This window comes from Neomonachus schauinslandi, chromosome 3 (assembly GCF_002201575.2).
Source record: "Neomonachus schauinslandi chromosome 3, ASM220157v2, whole genome shotgun sequence".
In the NCBI taxonomy this organism is placed as follows: Eukaryota; Metazoa; Chordata; class Mammalia; order Carnivora; family Phocidae; genus Neomonachus; species Neomonachus schauinslandi.
This window is the reverse complement of record NC_058405.1, coordinates 15,204,868-15,230,812: the sequence shown is the minus strand read 5'-3', so window position 1 is coordinate 15,230,812 and position 25,945 is coordinate 15,204,868. Positions and strand designations below refer to the sequence as shown.

At 46.2% G+C, this 25,945-nt stretch overlaps 1 protein-coding gene across 3 annotated transcripts in view; it reads right to left on the bottom strand.

Annotated features, from left to right (window-relative positions):
• The window catches only part of ABCC4 (ATP binding cassette subfamily C member 4), a 239,879-nt gene that overhangs the window by 141,319 nt on the left and 72,615 nt on the right, over positions 1–25,945 (bottom strand). For all 3 annotated transcript variants that reach the window (XM_021695986.1, XM_021695985.1, XM_021695987.1), the window contains exons 9-13: positions 17,964–18,065; positions 12,487–12,576; positions 10,950–11,141; positions 2,023–2,117; positions 1,704–1,790 (exon numbers count right to left, since the gene is read on the bottom strand). In XM_021695986.1, coding sequence (XP_021551661.1) covers positions 1,704–1,790; positions 2,023–2,117; positions 10,950–11,141; positions 12,487–12,576; positions 17,964–18,065 — 566 coding nt within the window. The remainder of the gene's footprint in view (positions 1–1,703; positions 1,791–2,022; positions 2,118–10,949; positions 11,142–12,486; positions 12,577–17,963; positions 18,066–25,945) is intronic.

Sequence of the window (25,945 nt, the reverse complement as noted above, 5' to 3'; positions counted from 1 at the left end):
CACCACCCATCTCCAGAACTTGTTGTCATGCCAAACCTAAGCACTTCGTACATACACACTCGGGGGGGGGGGGGGGGGGTCCGTGTTAGGAACCCACACTGAGGGGACACTGAGTCCCAGGCTCCTAGTATGCGGAGCCCAGAGCTGCCTCACGCTAACTCTGCTAAAATCTCTTTACTTTGCTACTTAGGACTTTAAATGAATTGTGTCTCCCCACCCCCACCCCCAAAATTCCCACACTGATGCCTTAATCCCCAGTAATTTAGAATTTGGTGACAGGACCTCTAAAGAGGCAATTAAGTTAAAAAATGAGGCCGTGATGGTGAGCCCTTACCCAATCTGACCTGTATCCTTAGAAGAGATTAGGACATAAGGAGATGGGACATCTGGGTGGCTCAGTTGGTTAAGCACCTAACTTGATTTCAGCTCAGGTCATGGTCTCAGGGGTCATGAGATCGAGCCCCACTTTGGGGAGTCTGCTGAGATTCTCTCCCTCTGCCCCTCTCCCAAAATCACATGTACATGCACTCTCTCTCAAATAAATAAATCTTTTAAAAAAAAAAAAAAGGCCATAAGGAGAAAGCCACCAGGGGTGCACGCACACAGAGGTGAGACCATGTGAGGACACAGTAAGAAGGAGGCCATCAGCCAGCCAAGGAGAGAGGTCTCAGGAGAAACCAAGGTGCCAAACTTTCAGCCTCCAGGCCTGGGAGAAAAATCTATCTCTCTGGTTTAAGTCCTCCTTTGTAAATGGAGATGTTTTGTGCAACATCATTTGCAAGAAGAACATTGACCTCAGTGCACACATTAGGGCTTCAGGAAGTGCATGGAAAGCGCTCACTGGCTTTGACAAGGTGAACAACAGTAAGGTAACTATGGGATAGACATGGACGCCATTGAAACAAGAGCGAGTTCATGATGCTTCCAAATATGGCAGTCTAGACTCCGCAGGGAGCACAAGTTACGTATGTTAGGCTGACAGTCTATACAGAGAAGATTCAGAGTTGTCCTACTTCAGTCGTGTGGCGACGAAGCAAGAGCCAATGAAAACAAATTCCAGAAACACAAAGTGAGAGTCAGGAGGTGAGCTAGATTCCAGATATGTAGTTTCAAATTCACGTTAACCCTCCATGTGGGGGCCTGACGTATTAATTCTAATAAGGATCCAGGAAGCCATACTGTGAATAAGGCCTTCTTCAATTCTAGACTTTAAGTGTTTCCTGACCTGCAGGGTAATTCGCACAAAGCAGTGAGGCCGCTCCACAGAAGCAATACGTTGGCACAAGAAACACCGCACTTCTAATGTGCCACCAGCAAAAATGATGAAGGAAGAGAACTGGGAGCCAAGTATCACGTTACCGAGTCCCATTCTTCGATTTAAAAACTGCACATCGGCTTTCTTATCCCATCAACGGTGTCTTGGTTATCCATGGCGAGGAGCAAGGGGACATCTGCCATCGTGCCCTCACCCCCTCAAGCATGTCCTCCACTCACGCCACACACAGCGAGCACCATCTAGGTCTTCCTTTTTCTCTCTAAAAATTTCTCTGAAATGGATCTTCCGTGGAGGGAAGGGAGGAGGAGGAGGGAGACCTCAGCAGAACAGGAAGAGTCTTCCAAATCATCCCAGCTTCCCTGAGCTCTTTTCCCCAAACGCTACAGGGCGCATAGAAAACAGAAATGACAAACACGGGCAAACTCACAGTTCAAACAAGTGCCTGCCAACTTCTGCATCCACTGCGCTGAGAGGGTCGTCCAGGAGGTAGATGTCTGCATCCTGATACACTGCTCTGGAAAACAGAAGACAACATCAGACGGGAGAACGCTCCAGGCTCCCAGGATCTCATCTCCCAGTCATGACAGCCTTCAACAACTCGGGGCACATTCACTCCAAGAGCCAATGGAATAATATGGGGCTTCCCACAACGCACCCCTCTCCCTCCCTGCCACACAGCAGGTGGTCTCGGGACAGCCACCCCCCGGGAGCAGCGCACGGAGCACGTGCAACCAAACTGTGGGTACCTTGCAAGGTTGACCCGGGCCTTCTGTCCTCCGCTCAGCGTGGCTCCCCGATCGCCTATCACGGTTAAATCTCCATCCTCCAAAAGCTGCAAATCCTGCATGGAGACAGAAAGAAGGGGTGGGGGAGGAGATTTAAAACGTGTTCTCCTGTCATCCGGGACTTTCAGCACTGGTTCTTCATACACATCTGTGATCAACAGCGACAGATCTATTTCAAAGTGACTAAATGGTAACCTTGAACCTTTCCCAAAAAACTCAGGGCTTTTTGCTTCCGTTTTGCAGCTTTTCCCACAGTGTTCGTGCATTTCACCAACTTAACGGATGTTTGTTGAACACTGACTAGATGTCTGGCATTGTTCTGGGCACAATGAATTTGGTAGTAAAAAGACAAAATCCCTTGAGTTTCCATAGAGGGAGACTGACAACATGAAAAATTAGTCCTAAGGACTAAGAAGAAAAAATAAGCTGGTTCAGGGGACAGAGGGGCAGGGAAAAAATCCTACATAGGGGTCGAGAAGGGCTCTAAACAGAGGGGCTTTCGCAGAGAGACAAGGGCGCCTGCACGGACCCGAAACGCATTCCACACGCAGGAACGAGCAAGTGCAGACGGCGCAGGGCAGACACGTGCCCAATGTGTTCAAGAACTAGCAGGGAGGCTAGTGGAGCTGGAGAGAGTGAGTAAAGAACGGGGAGAGCAAGAGCAGAGATAAGAAGGGGGGGCCATGGGTTTCACTCCCAGTGACACACAGAGGGGATGTGGCTTCGATTTTTCAGAAATCCCTCTTGCCTCTTTGTGGAACAGAGATGGTAGAGAGCAAAGGGTGAATGAAGCAGGGCACATATGAGGACGGGACTGCATTAATGTAGGTGAGAGAAGACAGCGGCTAGACCCAGAGTGGGAGCAGGAGACAAGGAGAGCAGTGGGCACGTTCTGGAGAAAATTCAAAGGTGGAGCCTGTAGGACCTGCTGATGAGTGGGTACCCATTGTGGTGGTGGAAACAGAACGACGTCCTGTCCTCCACGGGAGAAAGGAGAACAGGCTCGCCATTTACAGAGCTGGAAGAGACTGTGCAGGCAAGCTGAGATCTTGGTTATTATGGTCAAGCCGAGATGCCCACTGAGAGTGTCAGGTTGCAGCTGCAAGTGAGCATCTGGATGCTGGTGCCAGGGCTACTGGTGAGAGTTGGCAGCTCACCCGTGGCCTGGGAAGCCCCGGGACTTAGTTTCTCAAAGAACAAGTGTGTCTTAACCAGCCAGTTTGCTGATCTCAGCCTCACCCTCTCACCCTCACAGAAGGGTTAACACCTGACCCTTGTCTTCACATGTAAGGCAAGGTGACAGAGTGACAGCCGAGAATTGTACAAGAAACAAGAGCTGAAAGAACAGTCTGGCAGGAAAAACAGAAGGGAAGTAACAGTGTGTTCAAGGGACACTGATCCAATCAGCTGAACTAAGAAAGTTCCATGCAAGCCAGGTAAAACTCAAAGCCACAAATAATAAGCCCAGAGGAGAAGAGGTGGGAATCTATCAAGTTCTACCCGAAGCTCTGAGGCTCCTGGCACAGACAAGCAGAGTTTGGGGGAGCATGTTATCAACCACACCTCTCAAGCATCAACCCAGAATACACAACAACACCTTTCTACAAACGAGCCCTCACCTCTTGGTCTCTACTTTGGCCAATCCGGGGAGAAAGCATGTTGGAAATGTCCATGACAAGCAACCCTTTTGACCTCCCTAAAGCCTCTTTTTCCTCTTTGGCAAGATGTGGAGAAGACAAGAATGGCTAAGCTCAAGGATGCCGTGACAATCAAACACGTGGACAAACACCTTCTATACGTAGGAAAAGGACACAAATCAACTGTAATGTACCAGATACATATTTTCTGATCAAACCAACAGTGGGACCTCATTCACAGTGTGAATCACAACATGCAAAGCACACCACCACAAGGAGAAGGGAAAGAGAGTATCTTCATCCTCACCCATACCCTGAGAGCCCACAAAGGCACACAGAATTCCTTGCACGCTCAGAGCTTAACTGGATGGCAATAAATGAAAGGCAGCAATTGCTCAATCATGAAAATTCATTATTTCACATTACTTCTTTGCTGAGCTCAGAAGTCAACACCATCTCTTGCTTTTTGGTTTCCATGAAAAACAACAGGCCATCCTGAAATAGGCTCTCAGCCTTCCACCCCCACCCACACCCACACTGTTTACTTGGCCTCGATTCACTGCTGACAGTCCTTGCCAAGTGTTCTTAGTTTTGATGCCTTGATCTTATGTTGCTTTGTTTTCCTTCTCAAAACAGCACCAGGCTGTAGCAAAGCAATCTTAGCCATTCTCTACAGAAGGCACTTCAAATCCACCCTTGCATTTAGCACAGTTAGGGAATAAGGAATGGACTCACTCCAAGCCTAGTAGTAGGACTTTGAGTGTGTTGTTGACACGGCAAACTATTTATGGATAAGCCTCAGAGAGAAAAAAAAAAAAAAACATTTCAAAGATTATAAAGTAAAAGCCTGAGTCAGGTTAATTTCCTAACCACAGTTTTCTGGTTTGGTGAAAGGGAAGAGCCTGAGTTGAGCATATATTTCCAGTCTTCCCAATGAGCAGAAGGTATTCTAACATTAGTTACATCTCAGTAACATTTAACCATTTTGTCTATAATCGTTTTCACTACAAAGCAGATACACAGACCAGAAGGAAAGCCAAGAAATGGCTATGCTGCTTTGAAGCCACCAAGCCAGAAACCTACCAAGTGCCCTTTGGTGATGGTGGAGACTTCAGGAGAAATACCACAGAGCAGACTGTCGATGGTTTATGGCAGGCAGTTATGAGGCCTGGGGGCCAAGGAGGGCTGGATCCCAGAGTCAAACAGCAGGAGTTCCAGGCCCTGATCCTAACTTTTCTTCCAGGACTGGCCTTCCTATCATGGCCTGGCAGTACCTCACCCATCCTTCCAGACCCAGCTCAAATACTCTCTTCCATGAAACCATCCCTGAGTTTCCCAAATCACAAGTCACCCCTCTTTTACTAGATTCCCAAGAATTGGTATTTCTCATGAAGGGTCCACCTTATTCTGCTTCATAATCTATACATGTGTGCACAGTTCTCTCCCCAGCTCCTTGATGGTAAGATTTATGCACCAAGCCTGGCACGCCTGGATGCCTGATAATGATGATCTCTAATCTTCACACGCCACAAAGTATTAGCCCCATTTCACAGGTGAGGAAACTGAGACCAGGTTACATAATGGTCTAAGGACTGTCAGCTGTTAAATGGAATGGGGGCAATCTGAACCAAGCTCCTCTCAATTTGTAGCCTTTTATTCTTCCTTTCTCATCATGCTGCCCCAAGTGGTTACTGAAAAGTATATTTAAAAGTGTATTTAAAATTAAAAGTGAATTTAAAACATCAAAGTTAGTTAAGACTTCATGACCTCTATGTCTACACACACAGAAGTATCATTAAAGTTGTTCTCCATATTTTGATTAGCCTCATATACCTCTTTTGTACTCATTTTTTCCTATTAGGTCATAGGTGAGTAAAAGTTACCCCAATTGAGAGATAAAAAAAAAACTGAAGATAAAACCATAATTATTCTACAACAATCAAGGTTATTGGAAAAGAAAATGTCCAAGTTGGCAGAAATGTAGTAAATATGAAGAGAAACTATAAGCCTGTGAGCATCCAAGAGGAGCTCAAGTGATCTATGTGGAAAATATTAAACTTGAATTTATCAATGCTATACCTTCAAATATGTATTGCCTAAAAATGCTAAAATGTCTTCAAGTGGCAAAAGATAATAGGCAAATGTCACATGATACATCACTTATGTTAGAACAATATTTTTATTGGTAATTTATGTAAAATGTACTATGTTAGAGCACCTAGACAAATATCAACTCAAATAATGGAAGTTATAGACTCAAATGCCTCTCTCTGTGTCTCATTTTATGGATGTGATTCTACCCAAAATTGGCCGCTCTTAAAATTAAGAGCTAATATCTCTTCCATATGATTCTAACATTTGTAGAATGTTTGTGATGTCTCTAGCAATAAGGTGCTGTAAAATCATTATTGCCTTTCATCCTAAGAAACACCTTATGAGGATGATCATCTCCATTTTAAAGATGAAGAAACTGAAGCTTTGTAAGGTTCAATGAACCAAAACCGCACAGCTGGTAAATAGAGAGACTGAGGTTCAATCCACAGCTGTCTGCCTCCAGGGCCTTGGAATTCAACCAGGTGGTCCCTAAATTATGTTCTATAACTCAACTACAACTTCACTTTGAGTAGGTCATCAGCCCAAAACGATGTTACTAAATGTGATTACTTCCTGTCTTCCCATTTTATTTCAGAAATGTTTTCTGCTCAACGACTTGTTAACTTCAATTAGATCTAGTTTAATACACCTACTTGTTAGTAATGTATGTAACATGAGAAATGTTGCCCTTTTTTGTTTTTTTTTCCTTCCAGGATTTGGGGGTGGCTATAAGAAGAAATCCTTATATTATATATGAACTTAAAGAAAGGGGCTAGAATAATAATAATAGCCACCATTTATCAAAACCCTGGCATGTCTGTATTCTACAGGTACTGCCCACAGTCTTGACGATAGTCCCATACCTCCCCCATTTAATAAGAAAGGAAACAGACACCCCGAGTTACTACCCAAGATATCCAAAGGCCAGAGCTTTTCTACTACGTATGCAGTCTCTGTATCTACAAAATCACTCCAGAAAGCCCCTATCCTGTGTGGCCATCCCATGCCCATGCACTGACACATGAATTCCAAGAGGAGATAAGCGAAGGCTCTCCTAACTCATCAGGCGGTCCTCTGGGGTCTTAAAGACTTTACCAACCCTAAACGCAGTCATAGATGGCATTTCAGAACTGCCGCAAAACCTCTTTGAAATCCTCTGACCCAACGTCTGCATTTGCAGTAGACAGCAGACCCAGGCAGGTAACAGGACGTGTCCACAGTGACAATGCTGGGGACAGGACTCCACTCTTGACTACGTCCTTTTCTGTCAAGGCGGGAAGGAGCACCAGAGGCCCTGACTCCACGACCCCATGCCATGCAGCAGCTGAACACTAACAGTCATGTTTATAAACATCAAGCCCGCCCTGCAGGTCCCCCTTCCCAACCAGAGTGTGCGCCCAGCAGCAGTGCCCTGGAACTGGAACACGGCCCACACACAGGTCCAGTGTCGAATGTGGTTTTGGCAAAAGCATCAGTCCCTGGAGAAAACACCGAATGGCAGCCACCATCCCAATACCTGCTTCTCTGCAGAGATGTTCGAACATGGGGGAATAGAAAGGGCTGAGCTATCACCAGAAATGCAAGGTCATGCAAAGAAGCAGCCCAGCAGTGGCCTGGGTCTGTTTTGGACATCAAGAGTTGATGTCCAGGGGCGCCTGGGTGGCTCAGTCGTTAAGCGGCTGCCTTCGGCTCAGGTCATGGTCCCAGGGTCCTGGGATCGAGTCCCACATCGGGCTCCCTGCTCCGCGGGAAGCCTGCTTCTCCCTCTCCCGCTCCCCCCTGCTTGTATTCCCTCTCTTACTGTGTCTCTCTCTGTCAAATAAATAAAATCTTAAAAAAAAAAAAAAAAAAAAGAGTTGATGTCCAAACGGCACCTGGGTGGCTCAGTCAGTTACACGTCTGCCTTTGGCTCGGGTCATGATCTCCAGGTCCTGGGATTGAGCCCCCTGTCAGGCTTCCTGCTCAGCAGGGAGTCTGCTTCTCCCTCTGCCTTATGCCCTGCTCGTCCTGTCTCTCTCTCCTTCTCTCTCTCAAATAAATATTTTTTTAAAAATCACATAATTTATTCATTATTTAAAAAGTGACATCTATTCAGGCTACAAATAAATTTAATTCCCTTCTTTTCAGGAATGCTCCCTTAGCCTCTTAGGCAATTGAATATAATTTATCTTGTCATGTTAGGGGTCAATGTCAAACATATCATTTGCAACTGGCTTGGTGGTAGGAGGCAAATTAAGGCAAGTTTACTTTTCTATTGTATGTGAAAATGCTGTTCATGATTTGGGCGCATGTCTATCTGTCTTTTTTTTTTTTTTTAAGTATTTTATTTATTTGACAGAGACACAGCCAGAGAGGGAACACAAGCAGGGCGAGTGGGAGAGGGGAGAAGCAGGCCTCCCGCAGAGCAGGGAGCCCAATGCGGGGCTCGATCCCAGGACCCTGGGATCACGACCTGAGCCGAAGACAGACGCTTAACGACTGAGCCACCCAGGCGCCCCTGTGTATCTGTCTTGAATGTTATCGGCCGTATAGATTGTCAGTACTTATCTATTACTCTTAGAAATTCTTCTAAGAAGAATTTGGGGCACCTGGGTAGCTCAGTTGGTTAAACGACTGCCTTCGGCTTAGGTCATGATCCTGGAGTCCCAGGATGGAGTCCCGAATCGGGCTCCCTACTCAGCAGGGAGTCTGCTTCTCCCTCTGGCCCTCCCCCCTCTAGTGCTCTCTCTCATATAAATAAAATCTTTAAAAAAAAAAAATCCTTCCTCCTGGACATGCACAGCCACCCATATTTAAAGGGCCATTACGCTGACCAGGGTTACCTGGTGGCTTATGAACAGAAAAGGCAGAGGTGTAAGTATGAGAAGGAAAACCTCAGCTACTGGTACCCAGTTAGGGTTGAAATCTTCAGAAGTGGACACCACGAAGGTACGGGGACCACACGCTGGCCTCTTTGGCCACTCACTCCCGGCAGCCACTGTGGTGACGAGACTCTTCCTTGTGGTACAACATGCAAACGCAACAATTAGTTGATAATGCTGTCTGCCTCAGGACTTCTCCCCCTTTTTGGAATAATTGTTGCTACTCTGTGTAAATGCCTGTTAGATGCTCGAACTGGACATCCTCGAAACCAGCTCTGGATTTTTTTTTTTTTTAAGATTTTATTTATTTATTTGAGAGAGAGAGACAGAGATAGTAACAGAGAGAGAGAGAGAGAGCACGAGTGGGGAGAAGAGGGAGGAGCAGGCTCCCCAGGCCACGGTCTCTCGGCATCTAGCTTCCCACCAGTGCCACATTGGTCTCCACCTCCATTACCCGACGGTAAAAGGAGCTCTCTTCCTTACAAACTTCCTCGTTTGGGAGGCCCCGTGGAAAAGCATGGAATCCAGAGGCATGCCAAATGCAAACCTGAGCTGCAAAGGTTTAGGTGAATCGTTTCATCTCAATAAGCCTCAGTTTTAGCAACCATAAAATGAAGACGGTACCATCAAAGGCCCTGGTAAAAGATTAAAAACTCCTATACCTTTGTGAGCATGCGTGTGTGCGTGCAGGGGGGACAGGCAGAGAAATGATCAGCACATGGACTCTGAATAAAAGGGAGTTATTACTACTGTTTTACATTTGCTTTCTCCCTCTTCCTATACAGTACATGCCTTGACAGAAATCCAGCCCATCACGGCTAACTTGATGTCATTTCTGAAAACACACCATCTCTCATTAACAATGACCCAGGGGAGAGAAACAGAAGCGCATTAAACAAGCAATTATGTTTTGTCCACATCATAAAATGCTACTCATCTGATAAAATCTATGATGTTCAAGCCACTGTTCAAGCAAAATTACTATTGCTTCACAAAGCTGGCTTGGAGCCTTCAATACCCTCCCTTTAAAAGTCTGTCCCAGCCTTTTCCACACAGCATAAAGGAACAGTCGGATGTCCAGACCGCATTGAACAGACCCCGGGGTGAGCCCTTTAACGCTCTTATCCACTGATTTTTATAACCTAAGGGGAGTCACACAGTATTTCTCAGTATGTGCCTTTTTTTCCCCTTTTTTTGCTAATTATATTCTCCTATCAGGTAAGTTCCGTTTTCCTCCTTCATTCATCCATTTTACTTAAATCCCAAGCACAATTCAACAATTCATCTTGCCATTTTCTGCAAAACAATGTCATTTCTGAAAATAATCTCTCCCCTTGTGAAATGATGTAGTATTCAAAAGAAATTTTAAAGCATTTCCTTTTCTTTAAATAATAAATCACACATGAAAAATCAAGTGGAGAGGAGACCTGTGGACTGAAAAAGATGAATCAACCAAGTGCAAAGCGCACACCTTACGTGGAGTCCGATTCAAACCAACGGCTGACAAGATCCCCTCATGAGATAATTAACGAAATGTAAACTTGGACTAGAATGCTGAGGATATTAAGGAACTGTGGTCATTTTTCAAGGACGATAACATGGTTTCTTTTCAAAGGAATTCCTACCTTTTAGAGAGAACCAAGGAACTATTTGCAGATGAACTATATGAGGTCTGCGTTCTGCATCAGAATTCGGGGTGTAGGTGGAAAGGCAGAGAACAGGGGCGCCAGGGCAGACAGACTCGCCCCCAGCAGAGCGTGGTTGAAGCTGGGGGATGAGTACATGAGGGGTCATTACACGACTCTCTGCTTTTGTAAATTTTTATAATTGTCCCTTTAAAAAGTTAAAAGTGAATAAAACTTGGGGCACCTGGGTGGCTCAGTCGGTTAAGTGACTGGCTCTTGATTTTGGCTCAGGTCACGATCTCAGGGTCATGGGATCAAGCCCCATGCTGGGCTCCGTGCTCAGTGTGGAGTCTGCTTGAGATTCTCTCTCTCCCTCTGCCCCTCCTCTCACTCACGCTCTCTGAATAAATAAATAAAATCTTTTTTTTTTTTTTAAGTGAATAAAACTTCACACAACAAAAAGGCATCCTGTGAACGTCATCATCACATCAGGATTAAAACAGCAGTGTATATGAGCAGGTTCATACAGTGCCATTTGCCCACAAGACCACCGTGAAGTGTTAAATAACGTCCAAAGATCTTCCAAACATAAAAAAGGAAGTAAACCTTGTAGTTTAAACAACACTATTATTATTTGACCTTCAAGTTACATGTAAGTCCAAAGTCCTTACCTTTTTCAAAGCACAAGCCTTTATTACTTTCTCGTATCGTTCCTTTTCGTATTTCTTCCCAAATAAAATGTTACTTCTCACAGTTCCCGAAAACACCCAGGGCTGCTGAGAAACGTAGGCGATCCTTCCATGCACGCTGACCAGCCCCTGGCTCCGGGGCAGCTCCCCAAGAACAGCACTTAACAGTGACGACTGAAACAGATGGTAAACAAGTACGTGTGTGCAGAAGCACCCAGCACAGAACCGGCCACTGCCATTTGCAGCCTTCCCTGGCCCCGGGGCTTTGATACACCTCAGAGCTCCTTCCCTTTCAGTACAATAAGTACAGCCCTGGAAGGTGCAATCAAAAATTTCAACACTCATAAAATAGAGTATCACAGCCTGCTCTGCCCTATGGCGTTTCCCCCAAATGAAAGGTGGTACTCAAAAGACTAAGAATGTTGACCATTCTCAACAGAGGAGGATGGTGTGATGTGCACTTTGTAAGTCTGAGGTTTGACGCAGGTGGCCCTGCCCCCAGACATCCTTTACTTGACAAGATACTTGTTCCTGGAAGGCTATGTGTAAATCATCTATCCAATGCATAAGGCTCACTCTGAAGTGAGTCAGGTTTGCAAAGAGAAAAAAACCCATCATAAGAATCGCCCCAGGGGCGCCGGGGTGGCTCAGTCCTTAAGCGTCCGCCTTCGGCTCAGATCATGGTCCCAGGGTCCTGGGATCGAGGCTCACCTTGGGCTCCTGCTCAGAGGGGAGTCTGCTTCTCCCTCTCCCACTCCCCCGCTTGTGTTCCCTCTCTAGCTGTGTCTCTCGCAAATAAATAAATAAAATATTTAATAAATAAATAAATAAATAATCGCCCCATCATTTATACGTTCTACACTTAGCTTTCCCTATTTTTGTTTCCGATGCAGCAGGCTAACGCTGCATGCACACTTCCTTCAAGTCTTTCACAACATAACGGACGTGGTGCGTCTGTGCCTACTGCTATCGGAATGCTCCTAACGCTGAGCTGAAATAATCCTTCGGTGTATCTGTCTTGCCCCAGGTCCTGGTTGCTTCTAGAGGGCAAAGGAGTCCGAGCCTTCTTACATGTGTATCTTCTGCTCCCAGCATAGCGCCACATAATTACTACCTGTGCAGTGATGTGACGTGGTGAAGTCATCTAATGAAATGTTTAAAGTTTTCCAGAAGAGCCGTTACAACCTCCAGACTTCCTATAGATCCTGCTCTGACAAAAAGAAGGCCCATTTTCTTGGTCATTCTATCCCAAATAGCGGTCACGTAAAGAATTACCTTCAATGAGATATCCAACTTCCAGACAAGCATTTCCAAACTGTGCAACTTGACACACCAAGAAAAACACAACACACACTAAGCAAATTGATTTGGCCATGCAACCTTCTTGCAAAACTAATGCTCCATAGAACCCCTTTTGAGAAATGCATTCTAGATATACCCAATTCAAAACTGTGTGACACATAGCCCAACCTCAAGAATTTAATATGGGATGTGGCGTGGCAGTCAGCTGATGACTTACCTTTCCTGCTCCCACAGGTCCGATCACAGCTAACAATTCCCCGGGTCTCACAGTAAAGGAAAGGCCTTGTAGGGTTGGCGTTTCTGATGCCTACAAAGTGAAGTTTCAATAAAGTAACACAAATCACCTCCAGAAGAAAATAAAATCATAGTCACTGATATGTGAACAGAAACCACATCTGTCTCCTTCCTATTTGAAGATACTGTGTCCTGGAGTCCTTTTCACTCAACTCTATTTCTCTGGGGTTTAGCTGCCTTTCGGAAGACCTGTTCTCCTTCTGGATTTGCGTATGAGCCCAGTTCTAGACACTCACAGAATTTAAGTAGTAGAAATAACAAGGCACCCTATTGAAATGAAAATTTCTTAGCACACAGTAACATTAAAGAATATAGTTAACAAAATATTCAGTATGGGAGGGGATTTTTGTCACAATTTAAAAAATAATTTTATTTAAATTCAATTTAGTTAACATATACTGTATTATTAGTTTCAGGGGTAGAATTCAGTGATTCCTCAGTGGCATGTAATACCCAGGGCTCATTACATCATGTGCCCGACTCAATGCCCACCACCCAATTACCCCATTCCCCCATCCACCTCCCCTCCAGCAACCCTCAGTTTGTTTCCCAGAGTTAAGAGTCTTTTATGGTTTGCCTCCCTCTCTGTTTTTTATCGTTTCTCTTCCCTTCTCCTATGTTCATCTGTTTTGTTTCTTAAATTCCACATATGAGTGAAATCATATGGTATTTATCTTTCTCTGACTTATTTCGCTTAGCATGATACACTCTAGCTCCAGCCATGTCATTGCAAATGGCAAGATTTCATTCTTTTTGATAGTTGGGTGGTATTCCATTGTATATATACACCACATCTTCTTTATCCATTCATCAGTCAATGGACATCTGGGCTCTTTCCATAGTTAGGCTATTGTGGACGTTGCTGCTATAAACATCGGGGTGCATGTGCCCCTTCGAATCACTATGGTTTTGTATCCTTTGGATAAATACCTAGTAGTCCAATTGCTGGGTCATAGGGTAGCTCTGTTTTTAACTTCTTGAGGAACCCCCACTGTTTTCCAGAGTGGCTGCACCAGCTTGCCTTCCCACCAGCAGTGTAAGAGGGTTTCCCTTTCTCTGCATTCTCACCAACATCTGTTGCTTCTCCTGACTTGTTAATTTTAGCCATTCTGACTGGCGTGAGGTGGTATCTCATGGTGGGTTTGATTTGTATTTAGTATGGGAGGTTTTTAAAAGTTTACATTATGACCCTTGGTTTTAATCTTCTATTTCATTAACTCCCACAAGGTGGCAGCATAAGTACATGGCATGCCGGGGACCCTTTCCTAAAAAGTAATTTGAAATCTCCAATAACCTCTCCAATTCTCATTTGATAAGGAAGGAATCTCAGTAATGCTCACGAAGCAAGAAGGCACTTTACATTATAAGGTCACTCTGGGCAAAAAGACTCCTGTCAGTGGTGGTCAAGGCTGTAATCAGAGATCAAACTTAACACCAACAAAAACACTGAGTAAATGAGAATGGGATTGTGGGCCACCGTGATAAATTCTGAGTTTTCTATCTGTAGCATGCTTACCTGCCCTAAACAGGGATAGCAAAGCACTTCTACTGTTAAAGACACATGGAGGTGTGCACGACAGCACAGAATCCAACACAAGGAAAAAGGATAAAGCAAAAATCATGCTAATCAGAAGTTGTATTCCTGAACATTCTATAAATTCTAAGACTTATAGTGTTAAGAAAATTTTAAGTACTCATGTTAAAAAAAAAGTTCAGTTTTACAGTTCCACAGTTCAATCTATTCCTTAAGAGATCAAATTAGATTCACTTCCATATAGAACTTCCAAATATTAGAAAATCAATTGCTGAGGAAGAAGGGAGAGCTTAGCAGAGCATGGTAAAAACCAAAACGAGGTTTCCTTTTCTCATTCAACAACAATCAATACTTAGAATTATCTATCTTTTAAGCAAAAGGCAGAGGGTACAAATAAGTAGAAGGATAGTTTAAATTGAGATTATAGAACCTCAGTAGTTGCCAACTCTAAGAATGTTAGTCTAAACCCAGATGTGAAAACTATCAGAAGACTGATACAGAACTGTTTAAGGCGAAATTTAAAAAAAGAGCCACTATATGGGGATAATCTTGACTGTGGGCTTTGTTACCCCTGTTATGATCTCCGCCTACTTTCCCCTGGGATGCTTCTCTGAGTACTGACCATGCACAGCCCCATGGCTGAGGATCTAGTGAATTTATCTGAATCCCAAACCCTTTCTGAAGACCGCTTTTAAGTGGCTAGCATTCTGCAAACACAGGTGGGGAAAGGTCCTCCCATATCACAGGAAACTGACCAAGAGTTGAGCCAAAGCAATGCCACCTCCTGCATTCTAGAAAAGGATTCTTCAAAAACAAAGGGCAGAAGCTGCTGTTCAGAACATCCCCTGCAAGTAAAATGACCTGGGATGGTGGCAGGAAGAATCCCGCCCACGGATAAGCAAAAGCAGCAGAGTTTGGGCAGCCAAGTTAACCTTCCCACAAACAGGTGCAGACCTGAACGTTCCGGTCATGAGCTTCAGGACCTCTCTCTACATCTTGAGCAGGTACATGCAATTAAGAAAATGCCCAAAAGACTAAATGCACAGCAGGAGAAGTAAAAGGTCTGGATAATTTTCAAAATGAAAAATTTCTCTGGAAAGAACTGAATTGATTATAAAATGGGTACGTGCTAAAACAACGATAATTGCATTTAATCACCAAAGAAAAACCAGCCTCAGATTTTATCAGAATTCTAAAACCTATTAAGAACCTGGATTTCAAGAGCGCCTTGGTGGCTCAGTTGTTAAGCGTCTGCCTTCAGCTCAGGTCATGATCCCAGGGTCCTGGGATCGAGCCCCGCATCGAGCCCCGCATCGGGCTCCCTGCTCGGCGGGAAGCCTGCTTCTCCCTCTCCCACTCCCCCTGCTTGTGTTCCCTCTCTCGCTGTGTCTCTCTGTCAAATAAATAAAATCTTAAAAAAAAAAAAAAAAAAAAAACCTGATTTCAAGAATAGAAATATTTTTTTAAGCTTCTCCACTCCTTTCTTCATGTCTCATAACTAACTAGTTCCTATTTTACTACATTTGACTCAGTTACGGCTACAAACTAATAAGCCACATACCAACACTGGCTTCCTGCTCCCCGCACCCCAGAGTTTCTTGCTGGGGCCAGACAGGGAGTCGCTTCCCTATGCAGGCTTCAGGGTCGGGCGCTGCTCGAGCGTGACCAGCAGGCGGCAGCATCTGACAGTTCAGGGGCGCTCGGTCTCCACGAAGGCAAGGCATGCAGACCGGGCCTGCACTCTGTGCCAGACACCTGCTGGGCCCCAGGGAGGCAGCCAGGAACCACACAGACGAATACTCCTGCCCTGTGGCGGCTTAGAGGTTCCCACCAGACCATGCACTTCAAAGCTGACAGACTGAAACTAAGTGCATTACACTTCGTGAATGAAACCAGGTTGGGGAGACCTTTGCCCAGCGACCCACCCGGCTGTCTAGTGCAGCTGGTTAGAACGTCCACGTCCTTCTGCCTCCCAACCCAGCAATCGCTGCATTCGGCCTCAGCTTCTCTCCCAAAGCCCCAAGGTCTGTGCCCCTCCCCACACCCAAGGCTCCCTCATCTGTGACCTAACCTGACAGGCCCTCATGGCTCCCGGCATGAGGCACAATCCTTCCACAGATGAGGCCGGGACACCAGAACGGGGTGTCCTGTCCTACAGTGCAAGCTGCAGAAAAGTCTGAGAACATGTTAGTGAGTATTAGGGAAAAGAACAGAACCGCTCGTTCTACGGTGCTGCAGCGTTTGGCACAAAAGCCACCTGGTGACGGGTCATCATACAAAGTGTGTGTTAACTACGTCAGTGCTTTCGACTTCCACGGCATTCACAGAAGGGAATTTCAGCGGTGCTTTCTAGAAGTGCTTCCAGTGTATCACGACGAGCACGATCAAGCAGGAGGGAATCTGCTGCACCAAGGTAGAAACGGTCAGGTGAGGTAAGGCACCTGGTGTGAGCGTCCACGTGCAATGGTGTGACGTGGCTCCCTGCGCTTAGGCACATACTACTGTTTGGTCGGTACGGACGGCGGGCATCGCGTGAGAGGTAGGCCAACAAGGCATGGGTGGCAAGATACGGAGTCACAGGCACGAAAAGACAGGCAGCCTCCAGGGTTAGGACGCTCGCAGCCCTGAGAGCAGGGAGACTGGAGGGGAGGTGGGCAGAAGTGCTGGGGGGGCACCTGTGTGGCTCTTGGCCCCACTCCTCAGCCTCCCCTTCCTACGCTCGCAGCTGGCTCCTGCCGACCTCCAAGCCACCTGCAGCTCAGCCCTGGAGAGCACCGCTCTGAGGCCAGGAGCAGGACAGGGGGTAGGCTGGCACCCACAGCACCTCCACCTGCCGCCTCACCTCTGCGGTGCCCACAGAGCAGGCCCTCACACCACAGTCCCCACTCCTGCTGGCAGCCAGGCTCCTGAGCTCGGCTCCAAGAGGGTGCCCCTCTGGTAGGGGCCGCCTCCTCCCTGCACCCCTCCTGCCATTGCTCATCTCTCGGTTGCCTCACACAGCACCATTCGCCCCCTTTGCTCCTTGGTTCTTTCACTGCCTCGGTAACAAATTCCCTCTCTGGTGGTATGAGGTCCGTTTGCCTGACTAACCCAGACTCTGACGGGAGATGCGTATAGAACACCAGGGAAGCAGGCAAGGAAAGCATTTCAGTTTTGGACAAGGGAGGCTGCACTGGGCCTGCAAAGCTGAGAACGTGAGAGTGGTCTCTCCTGTATTTCCCACTTGCCTAAATGTCATAAATAAGCCAAGTGTCAGAAAACCCTCATGACCTCACCTATTCTGTCAGCTTGCCACGGAGCGAAACCCTTAAGTGGGGAATCACTGGCACCTACTAAGCCCGCCTGCTGCCTCCTCCCTGCCCTTGGCGGCCACCAAAGAGCCAGAACCTTCCAGAAGCTTAGCACAGGGGGGCCATCACCCTACCTCACAGCGAACACCCACATCATGGGCTTCATTCAATGTGTAATAAGATGGTCTGATAGCATCAAAGTTAAAAACATATACAGATTCCCCAAAGACTCTCATCTATAACAATGCATATTTGTTAGTTAACCCATTCTGTACTCTATCACTTGTCTCTTCAACCCTATAAATTCTAACATTGCAAACTTATGTACTTATTCAAAAAAATGTGATAATACTTGGAAAGGTCTCTTAAAGATGAGATAACAAACAACATGTCAAATGCCTTCGACTGATTTTATACTTAATCTCTATCTTTTGAGAATTTTTATAACATACTCTCAAGTAAATGAGGCCAGTCACATTTTATATGGTATGAGAAAAATCTCAAAATTCACTATTACATCTACATGCCCAGTTGTCCTTTAGTAGTTGTGATCTCGTAAGGGAGAGGATTCGTTACCTTATCCCAAAAGGCAGTGAAGTCTTGCACATGCACTATCATTTTACCATCTGATGGCAGCCGAGGGGTGCGCTGTGCGATCTCATCAAGTAACAGAAAGTTCTGCAGAAGAAGGAAAAAGGCAAGTTGAACTGCAGGAACAAAGCATACGCAAAAGTAATTGCTTTCGTGGGAATTTGCAATGTAGCATTTTACACAGTCCGTACATCACTTTGCCAACTGTATTTAAAGGCTTGACAAAAATCACAATGCAGTATGTATAATTATATAATAGAGTGTATATACACAAAGAGTTCACAAAGCTATCTTTGTAACCTTCTCAACAAGTGTCCTGATTCTTCCCTAAAGAGAAAATACAGCTCCAAACAGCGAACACATTTAGAACCCGGACATTTTTATTGTGTTACTTCTGTGTTATGAACAATAAACGGGGGAGTTGGTAGGAAATGATTTCCATAAATATTTACCTAATCCCACCATGAGCCAAGCACCACGCCAGATGTTGGGAACACAATGATGAAGGCCACCCTCCGGCCTTCAGGAATCAAGTTGGCCCAAAAGGACAGGCTGGGGACACGAGACCAATGGCAGAGACTCCAAATGAAAAATATGGCTCTGCCCATTTATTTACTGTGACCTTGCCCTGGGCGCTTAGGTACACTTTCTCCCTGGACGTGTCAAATCAGCATATCATTCGTCATTAACTATTCCTTGTCATCATTCTTTTTTTTTTTTTTTAATTTGAGAGAGAGAGAGCGTGTATGGGCAGGGGTGGAGGGAGGGTGGTGGGGGGGGTGTTGATGTTGAGAGACGCAGACTCCCCACTGAGCAGGGGAGCCCCATGTGGGGCTCGATCCCAGGACCCCGAGATCATTACCTGAGCCAAAGTCAGATGCTTAACAAACGGAGCCACCCAGGTGCCCCTCCCTTGTCATCATTCTTAAAAAAAAAAAAATGCTCCTAATAAGTTTCTAGCTCTTAAAAAATATTTTACAAGCGTTTTTCATTCTCCCTGTCTTTTCTCCTTAGTAAATACCCTCGGCAGCCAAAATGGCTACATCTTGCACTTCCTGCTCTTTTCCACAGAGTTAGCTGCTGCCCACTGCAATCTGACTGAATTAAATGAAGTCCTGCTAACCTTAACAAATGTAACATAATCACATATATAGGAAAACGCCTTCTTGCTCTGCAAAGGCTAGACATAATTCCACGAGAAAAGCTGCAGCGGTACAGAAATGAGATAAACAACCAATACCACTCCCCCCCCTGCCCCCAAAACTTTGAACGTGTGGCAGAGACTGTTAACGGCCCTCAAAATCTGCTCTCATTCTCCTGGGGAAACAAGACCCTAATTCACAGCTGGTGCGTGGCAGCCTGGAAAAGGGACTCCTCTTCCCAGCCTCCCAAGGAGCTGTGTGTAGCCACATGATTAAGTTCAAGCCAGTGGAAGTGACAATGTCCGAGAACCCTTTTTCCACCCAGTGGCTTGGAAGCTGTCAGCTTAGCCAAGGCCCCACACAGTGAAATAATAAGAAAGAAAGCGTCTGGGTCTCTAACACCACAGAATGAATACTAGCCATGGAACTTCTTAGGGGGTGAACTCTGTCCTCCCAAAAGGATATGCTGAAGTCATAAACCCAATGACCTCAAAATTTGACTTTATTCAGAAATGGGATCATTGCAGATGCAATTAAGGTGAGGTCATAATGGAGTAGGGTGAGCTCTAAATCCAACGAGACTGGTGTCCTTATAAGAAGATACAGAGGGGCGCCTGGTGGTCTCAATCGGTGGAGGATGTGACTCTTAATCTCTGGGATGTGAGTTCGAGGCCCACGTTGGGTATTGAGATTACTTAAAAATAAAATGTTAAAGATGCAGAGACACACAGGCAGAAACCAGCGAGGAGACGATGAAGACAGAGATCAGAGTGATGGCAACAGCAAGCTGAGAAACGTCATGGTCAGCCGGCAACCACGAAGCCAGAGAATGCATGGAAGGAGTCTCCCGTATGGCTTTCAGAGGGCTCGTGACCTTGAGGACACCTTGATTTCAGACTTCAGGCCTCCAGAACTGTGCAACCACAAATTTCTGTTGCTCTGATCCACCTAAGTTTGTAATACTTTGTTATAGCAGTCCTAGGAAACCAACACACAACCTTAGGAAGATTTGTGCAGGAGAGAGAAATCAGCTACCCTGTGTACGCAGCTTTCATGTGGGTCTTCTGGGGCAAACCTAACCCTAACCAACGTAGGAAGCAACTGAAGTAAGTCTGTGGAAGCATTTTCGGGAAACAACATATAAGTCACCTGCTACTCCAAAAATCGTCAACACGCTTGAAGTCATTAAAATCCTTCTACCAGTCACAAAGCTACAAATCTGAGTTCCACGTTCGACTTCAAAAGAACCGGTAAAAGCCGGACATGCAAAGTTTCCTCTGTGCAGGAAAACATACTCCTGTGCATTTCTCCCAAAGAGCCAGCTGGGGTGAGGCGTGGACTGCTCGCTCATTCCCCACTCCTCCGGGCTCGCTGGGGACCCCCTCCTGCCCCCCGCCGGTGTCGAGCAGGGCAGCAGAACGGACAGACAATGAGGGTTCCCTTGCAGGCTTTAAAGCCAGCCCGGCCCAAACTCTCTTTCCCCACCACCTCTCCCATCGTCAACCAGGTAGCAACTCTTGCCTCTTCTGCCACACAGTTCAGCTCCTTCCAATTCTTCATTCCTCTTGAAACAATGTAATTTTGGAATGTCACTAGCAATTATTTATGATACTGACACAATTTTTTGCTGTCTCCCCGTACCTCCTGGTTCCTTCCCCCAGCAGCCCCAACAGCACCAAACTTATCCCAAACACCACCCCCTACTGATCTCACTGAAACACCTCTGAGAATGTCCACCATGCTTAAACCCTTCAGTGACCCATGAGCACCTCAGTCCGCACTCCCCGAGTGGCCTCTACCGTGATACCCTTGAGTACTAAACCCACCCATCCTTCCCAGCCTGCTTCAGATGCTAATCCTCCTGGGAACCAGCTCACAATGGCCCCAGCTGTCACTGCCCACCCTACTTCTCAGTCCCCAAAGGGGATGTCAAGTCACAGTGAGGGAGAAGACTATGCCATTCACACACTTACAAACAGCCTCAGCTCCCACATAACACTGAGCTTCACAAAGGGTCAGCACATCACGGATATCCCCTAAAGGTACAAGCAGACCGTATGACTGGTTCAAGTGAGTCTAGCCACTGACTACGTCGTTACAGTCCGACACAGTATGCGTTAACACGCTATGAGTTAAGTATAAGGCAACAAGCAGGAGGTTATAAATGGTATAAATCTTGTCTAGACAGAATATAATTCCAATTTTATAGCATAAGCATATCACCAAGATATAAAATTCAATATTCAGTATGTGCATATTAGAATAGCAATTCCCCTCACCTTCAAGAAAAGAAAGAGGGACGCCTGGGTGGCTCAGTCGGTTAAGCGTCTGCCTTCAGCTCAGGTCATGATCCCGGGGTCCTGGGATCGAGTCCCGCATCGGGCTCCCTGCTTCTCCCTCTGCCTCTGCCTCTCTCTCTCTCTATCTCTCATGAATAAATAAATAAAATATTTAAAAAAAAAAAAAAAAAGAAAAGAGAAACTATGCACAAAGTGAGAAAGTAAATCTATTGAGCATTTGTCCGGAAATAATAGGTCTGAGTGGAGAAAGAAGTCACAGTCTCCCGGGGGTTAAATGAGACTCCACTCAACACATGAACGGCTTGGAAAGGTGCCAAAAGCGCTGACTGGATTTTTCTCTAGAATTCAGGCTGATGATAAGGCTGACATTAAATCGCCATTACAGCCATGAAGTGCATATCCAGAGCAGGTCATGCGGGAAAGTATCAGACATCAGGACTCAAGCCAGAAAAAATTGACTTCGGAGTGGCTCGTAGGCAAAAAGCCTAAGCAGCTTTATGAACAATATAACCTCAAAGACACACATTACTGGGTGTAGACGTTGTTAAGACTCCCAGTGCTTTGAAGTTAAGACAAGATCTTTTATAATCCTATTGGACTCGTTCAATGTCACTAAGAGAAAAATAGAAGGAACTTCCTGGGCCTCTAACCTCATAATAAGTCTTTCATTTTCAGTACATGGGAAAAAAGGAAATTGAAAAGTATGTGTAAAAAAGAAGAGAGTACACTACACAGCCCACCTGAGGCTCTCCCCCAGGGTCGTAGACCATAGCGCCATCTTGAAGGGGGAAAGGTCTGCTGGATTTACCTCCTACAACTCCCAAATGCAGTCTTCCTGGAAATCATGCTGGATGGCCTGCCCAACCTACCGCGTCCAGGCTGCAAGAGACATTGTCACAGCTCCTGTGTGCCCACCAAGCTTCTGACCCTACAGTCAGACCTCGCCTAGTCCTGACCTGCGCATCTTTTCTTCCTCTCCTGCTGCCATTTCTACCTATAACTGCACGTTAACACATCTAAGTGAGAGGCACGGATAGGAAGAAGAGTGAACACTGGATCAGGGCACCTGGGTGGCTCAGTCGTTAAGCATCTGCCTTCGGCTCAGGTCAGGATCCCAGGGTCCTGGGATCGAGCCCCACATCGGGCTCTCTGCTCAGCAGGAAGCCTGCTTCTTCCTCTTCCACTCCCCCTGCTTGTGTTCCCTCTCTCTCTCTGGGTCTCTCTCTGTCAAGTAAATAAAATCTTAAAAAAAAAAAAAAAAGAAGAGTGAACACTGGATCAGTTCATTCTATTCAGTGCCTATCACCTCTGTCAGGAACCCAAAGTCAAGACGTGCTCCTGAGTGGCTCTCAAATCTGGCCCCGGTCTATTCCAGCCTAATCCAAACCACGCCATTCCGTTCCTGGACTGCATCTTCCAGCTCTGCCCTGGGCAACCACCCCTACCTCCTCTGATCCAGTCCCCAGGCTGCAGCCAGAGTGAGCTCTGAGAAGGCAAAACACCTTCAAGTTGTCTGTAGGGGGCTGCATCCCCTGCTCAGGCCCCCAGCACTCTCTATTCTGCAGCCTCAGACATTCCTGGTTCCTCAAATTCATGGATCTCCTTTTAGTGTACCAAAGGCTCTTTAAGAGCTTTTGCCACATAACTATCCCCACAAAAATGCAAAATATCAGCCTCCTACCTCTCGCAAACCCCTCTTCTTCCCCACCCCCTCCTAACGCCCCCAGCATGTAACTCTCCGGGTCACTCCTTCAGCCTTGCCAGGAAGTTTACCTCCAAAATTACAGCAGTGTGTCTGCAAAGCACCTCAGAGCACCTCAGACTCCCTTTCAAGGACTAATGACACAAAACGCACATTAATGAGTGTCATTGTTTCAGTATTTACCAACCCTCACTTGATGACACATAAATTCCAAGCAGGAAGGACTTCTGTGCATTATCACTGTATATATACATCTAGCACAACCCCAGGCTTAAGGTAGGTGCTCAGTTACTTTGTGGAGTGACTGAATGAATTCCAAATGGGCTCTCCAAAAGTCCAGCATAAACCAAGACAGCTGTTAGTTTCTCCTCAACTGATTTTAGTCTTTTTTCTTTTTTTTAAGATTCTATTTATTTATTTGACAGAGAGAGAGAGAGAGGGAGAGAGCACAAGCAGGGGGAGGGAAAGCAAGAAGCAGGTTCCCAGCTGAGCAGGGACCCCGACGCAGGGCTGTATCCCAGGACTCTGGGATCATGACCCGAGCCGAAGGCAGACGCTTAACCAAATGAACCAACGAGGCACCCCTCAAATGATTTTAGTCTTAACATGATCCTGACATCTTTTATATTGGCTAAGCACATCCTGGCTTTGTGTGCTTCTTTCCGTGGGTGGGGCAATGGTCTCCACACGAGGCATATTTTCAGATACACAAGCACACTTGCCTAAGACATAGATACCTCGGGCTCTGCATGACCCGGGGAATCAGAATCTCCAACGTGTGATAATTTAGTTCTAATAAACACTCCAGGTGGTTCTGATGCACTCAAGATTTAAATTTCTTAAAGGGTTATAGAAACCATACGGGCTGAAAAAGAGTCTAAGATCTAAAAGAAAATAAGAGGGGCACCTGGGTGGCTCAGTCATTAAGCGTCTGCCTTCAGCTCATGATCCTGGAGTCACGGGATCGAGCCCCGCACTGGGCTCCCTGCTCAGCGGGAGGCCCTCTTCTCCCTCTCCCACTCCCCCTGCTTGTGTTCCCTCTCTCACTGTGTCTCTCTCTGTCAAATAAATAAATAAAATCTTTAAAAAAGAAAAGAAGATACTTCGATAACTACATCAACACCACCCTGAAGCAGTTTCCCACACTAACCACCCCCTTCCCACCACTCCTCTGCGCAAACACATCTAGATGTTATAGTGAGAGTAGTTTTTAGATGAGATTACCATTTAAATCAGTGCACTTTAAATAAAGCGAATTATCCTCCATATTGGTGGGTGGGCCTCACCCAATCAGTTGAAGCCCTTAAGAGGAAAGAAAAGACCGACCTCAGGGCGCCTGGGTGGCTCAGTTGGTTAAGCGACTGCCTTCGGCTCAGGTCATGATCCTGGAGTCCCTGGATCGAGTCCCGCATCGGGCTCCCTCCTCGGCAGGGACTCTGCTTCATCCTCTGACCCTATCCCCTCTCATGTGTTCTCTCTCTCTCTCAAATAAATAAATAAAATCTTTAAAAAAAAAAAAAAGAAAAGACCGACCTCAAAAGACGAGAGAATTCTATCTCCAGACTGCCCTCTGACTCGAGATACACTTTAAAGCCACGTGGTCTTCATCTTCCTTTATTTCATGATGGCCAAACTAATGTTGCTGACCAAGTAAGACTGGCGTTTCTAACTATCTACGAGGCCCAAGAGTCGAGCCCAGAAGCCAGGCCAGCAGAGTCTACACTGACTGTGCCTCACTAAGATCCACCAAGTCCAGCTGGGCTGGTCTGAGATACACAGATGCACACAGAATGGGGGAGACGAAGATAAAGACCCAGCTCCCCTGGGCCAGGACCCCCTCAAGGCCTGCTGTCCCAGGAATGCCCATCCAGTCTGCTTCCTCACTGCGTTTCTCTAGCTTCTAGGATAAGCTGGGCCACCCTGCACCTCTGCTGGTCCCAGCCCTTTCCTGTTACTTTTGCTTCAGTCAATCCAGCATTTATCTGCTGCCCATGACGTGCCCATCATGGTACCAGGAGAGCAATGTAGGCAACATAACGGCAGGTGAGAAAGCAGGGTCTGGGGAAAAGCCCCGTGCACCACTGACGGGCCGTGTGCAGATGGGCACGCTGGCCCACCTCCTGCAGGAATGCTTTCCCTACCTGTCACGTGGGGACACTCATGCTTCCGTGTTGCGGTCAGGATGAAAGGACACCATGTGCCCGGACACAGTAAGCACGAGCTGCAGTGGTGACAATTGCAGAATTCCAGGAAAACTTACATGGGAAGCTGGAATCTGGAAAAGTTCTCTGTACACTTAGAACATCGCTACGGCCAAAGTATGTCCCCAGATATGCTCTTTCAAGACGCAAAAGCTACATAAGAGAAATGTTACTGAGGGGCACCTGGGTGGCTCAGTCGGTTAAGCATCTGCCTTCCGCTCAGGTCATGATCCCAGGGTCCTGGGATTGAGTCCTGCATCAGGGCTCCCTGCTCAGAGGGGAGTCTACTTCTCCCTCTCCCAAATAAATAAATTTTTTTAAAAATCTTTAATAAGATAAAGACATTTTATTGAAATGCATGGGTCACCACTTAAAAGTTGCTGGAAGCCGCTGTCGGAAAGAATGATAAACTTGGGGACCAGAACTGACCCCATAAGACCGAGCTCTCTCCTGGGTAATAATTTTTAATAGGATAGAAACTTTGTCATAAGAAAAATCTCAGCTTTTATGAAAAAACTATTAAAAAAAAAAAAGGAAAGGAAAGGAAAGAGAAGAAAAAGAAAAAGAGAAAGAGAAAAAATTCAAGCCCACAGCCATCAAGCTCACTAGAGCTGTTATTACT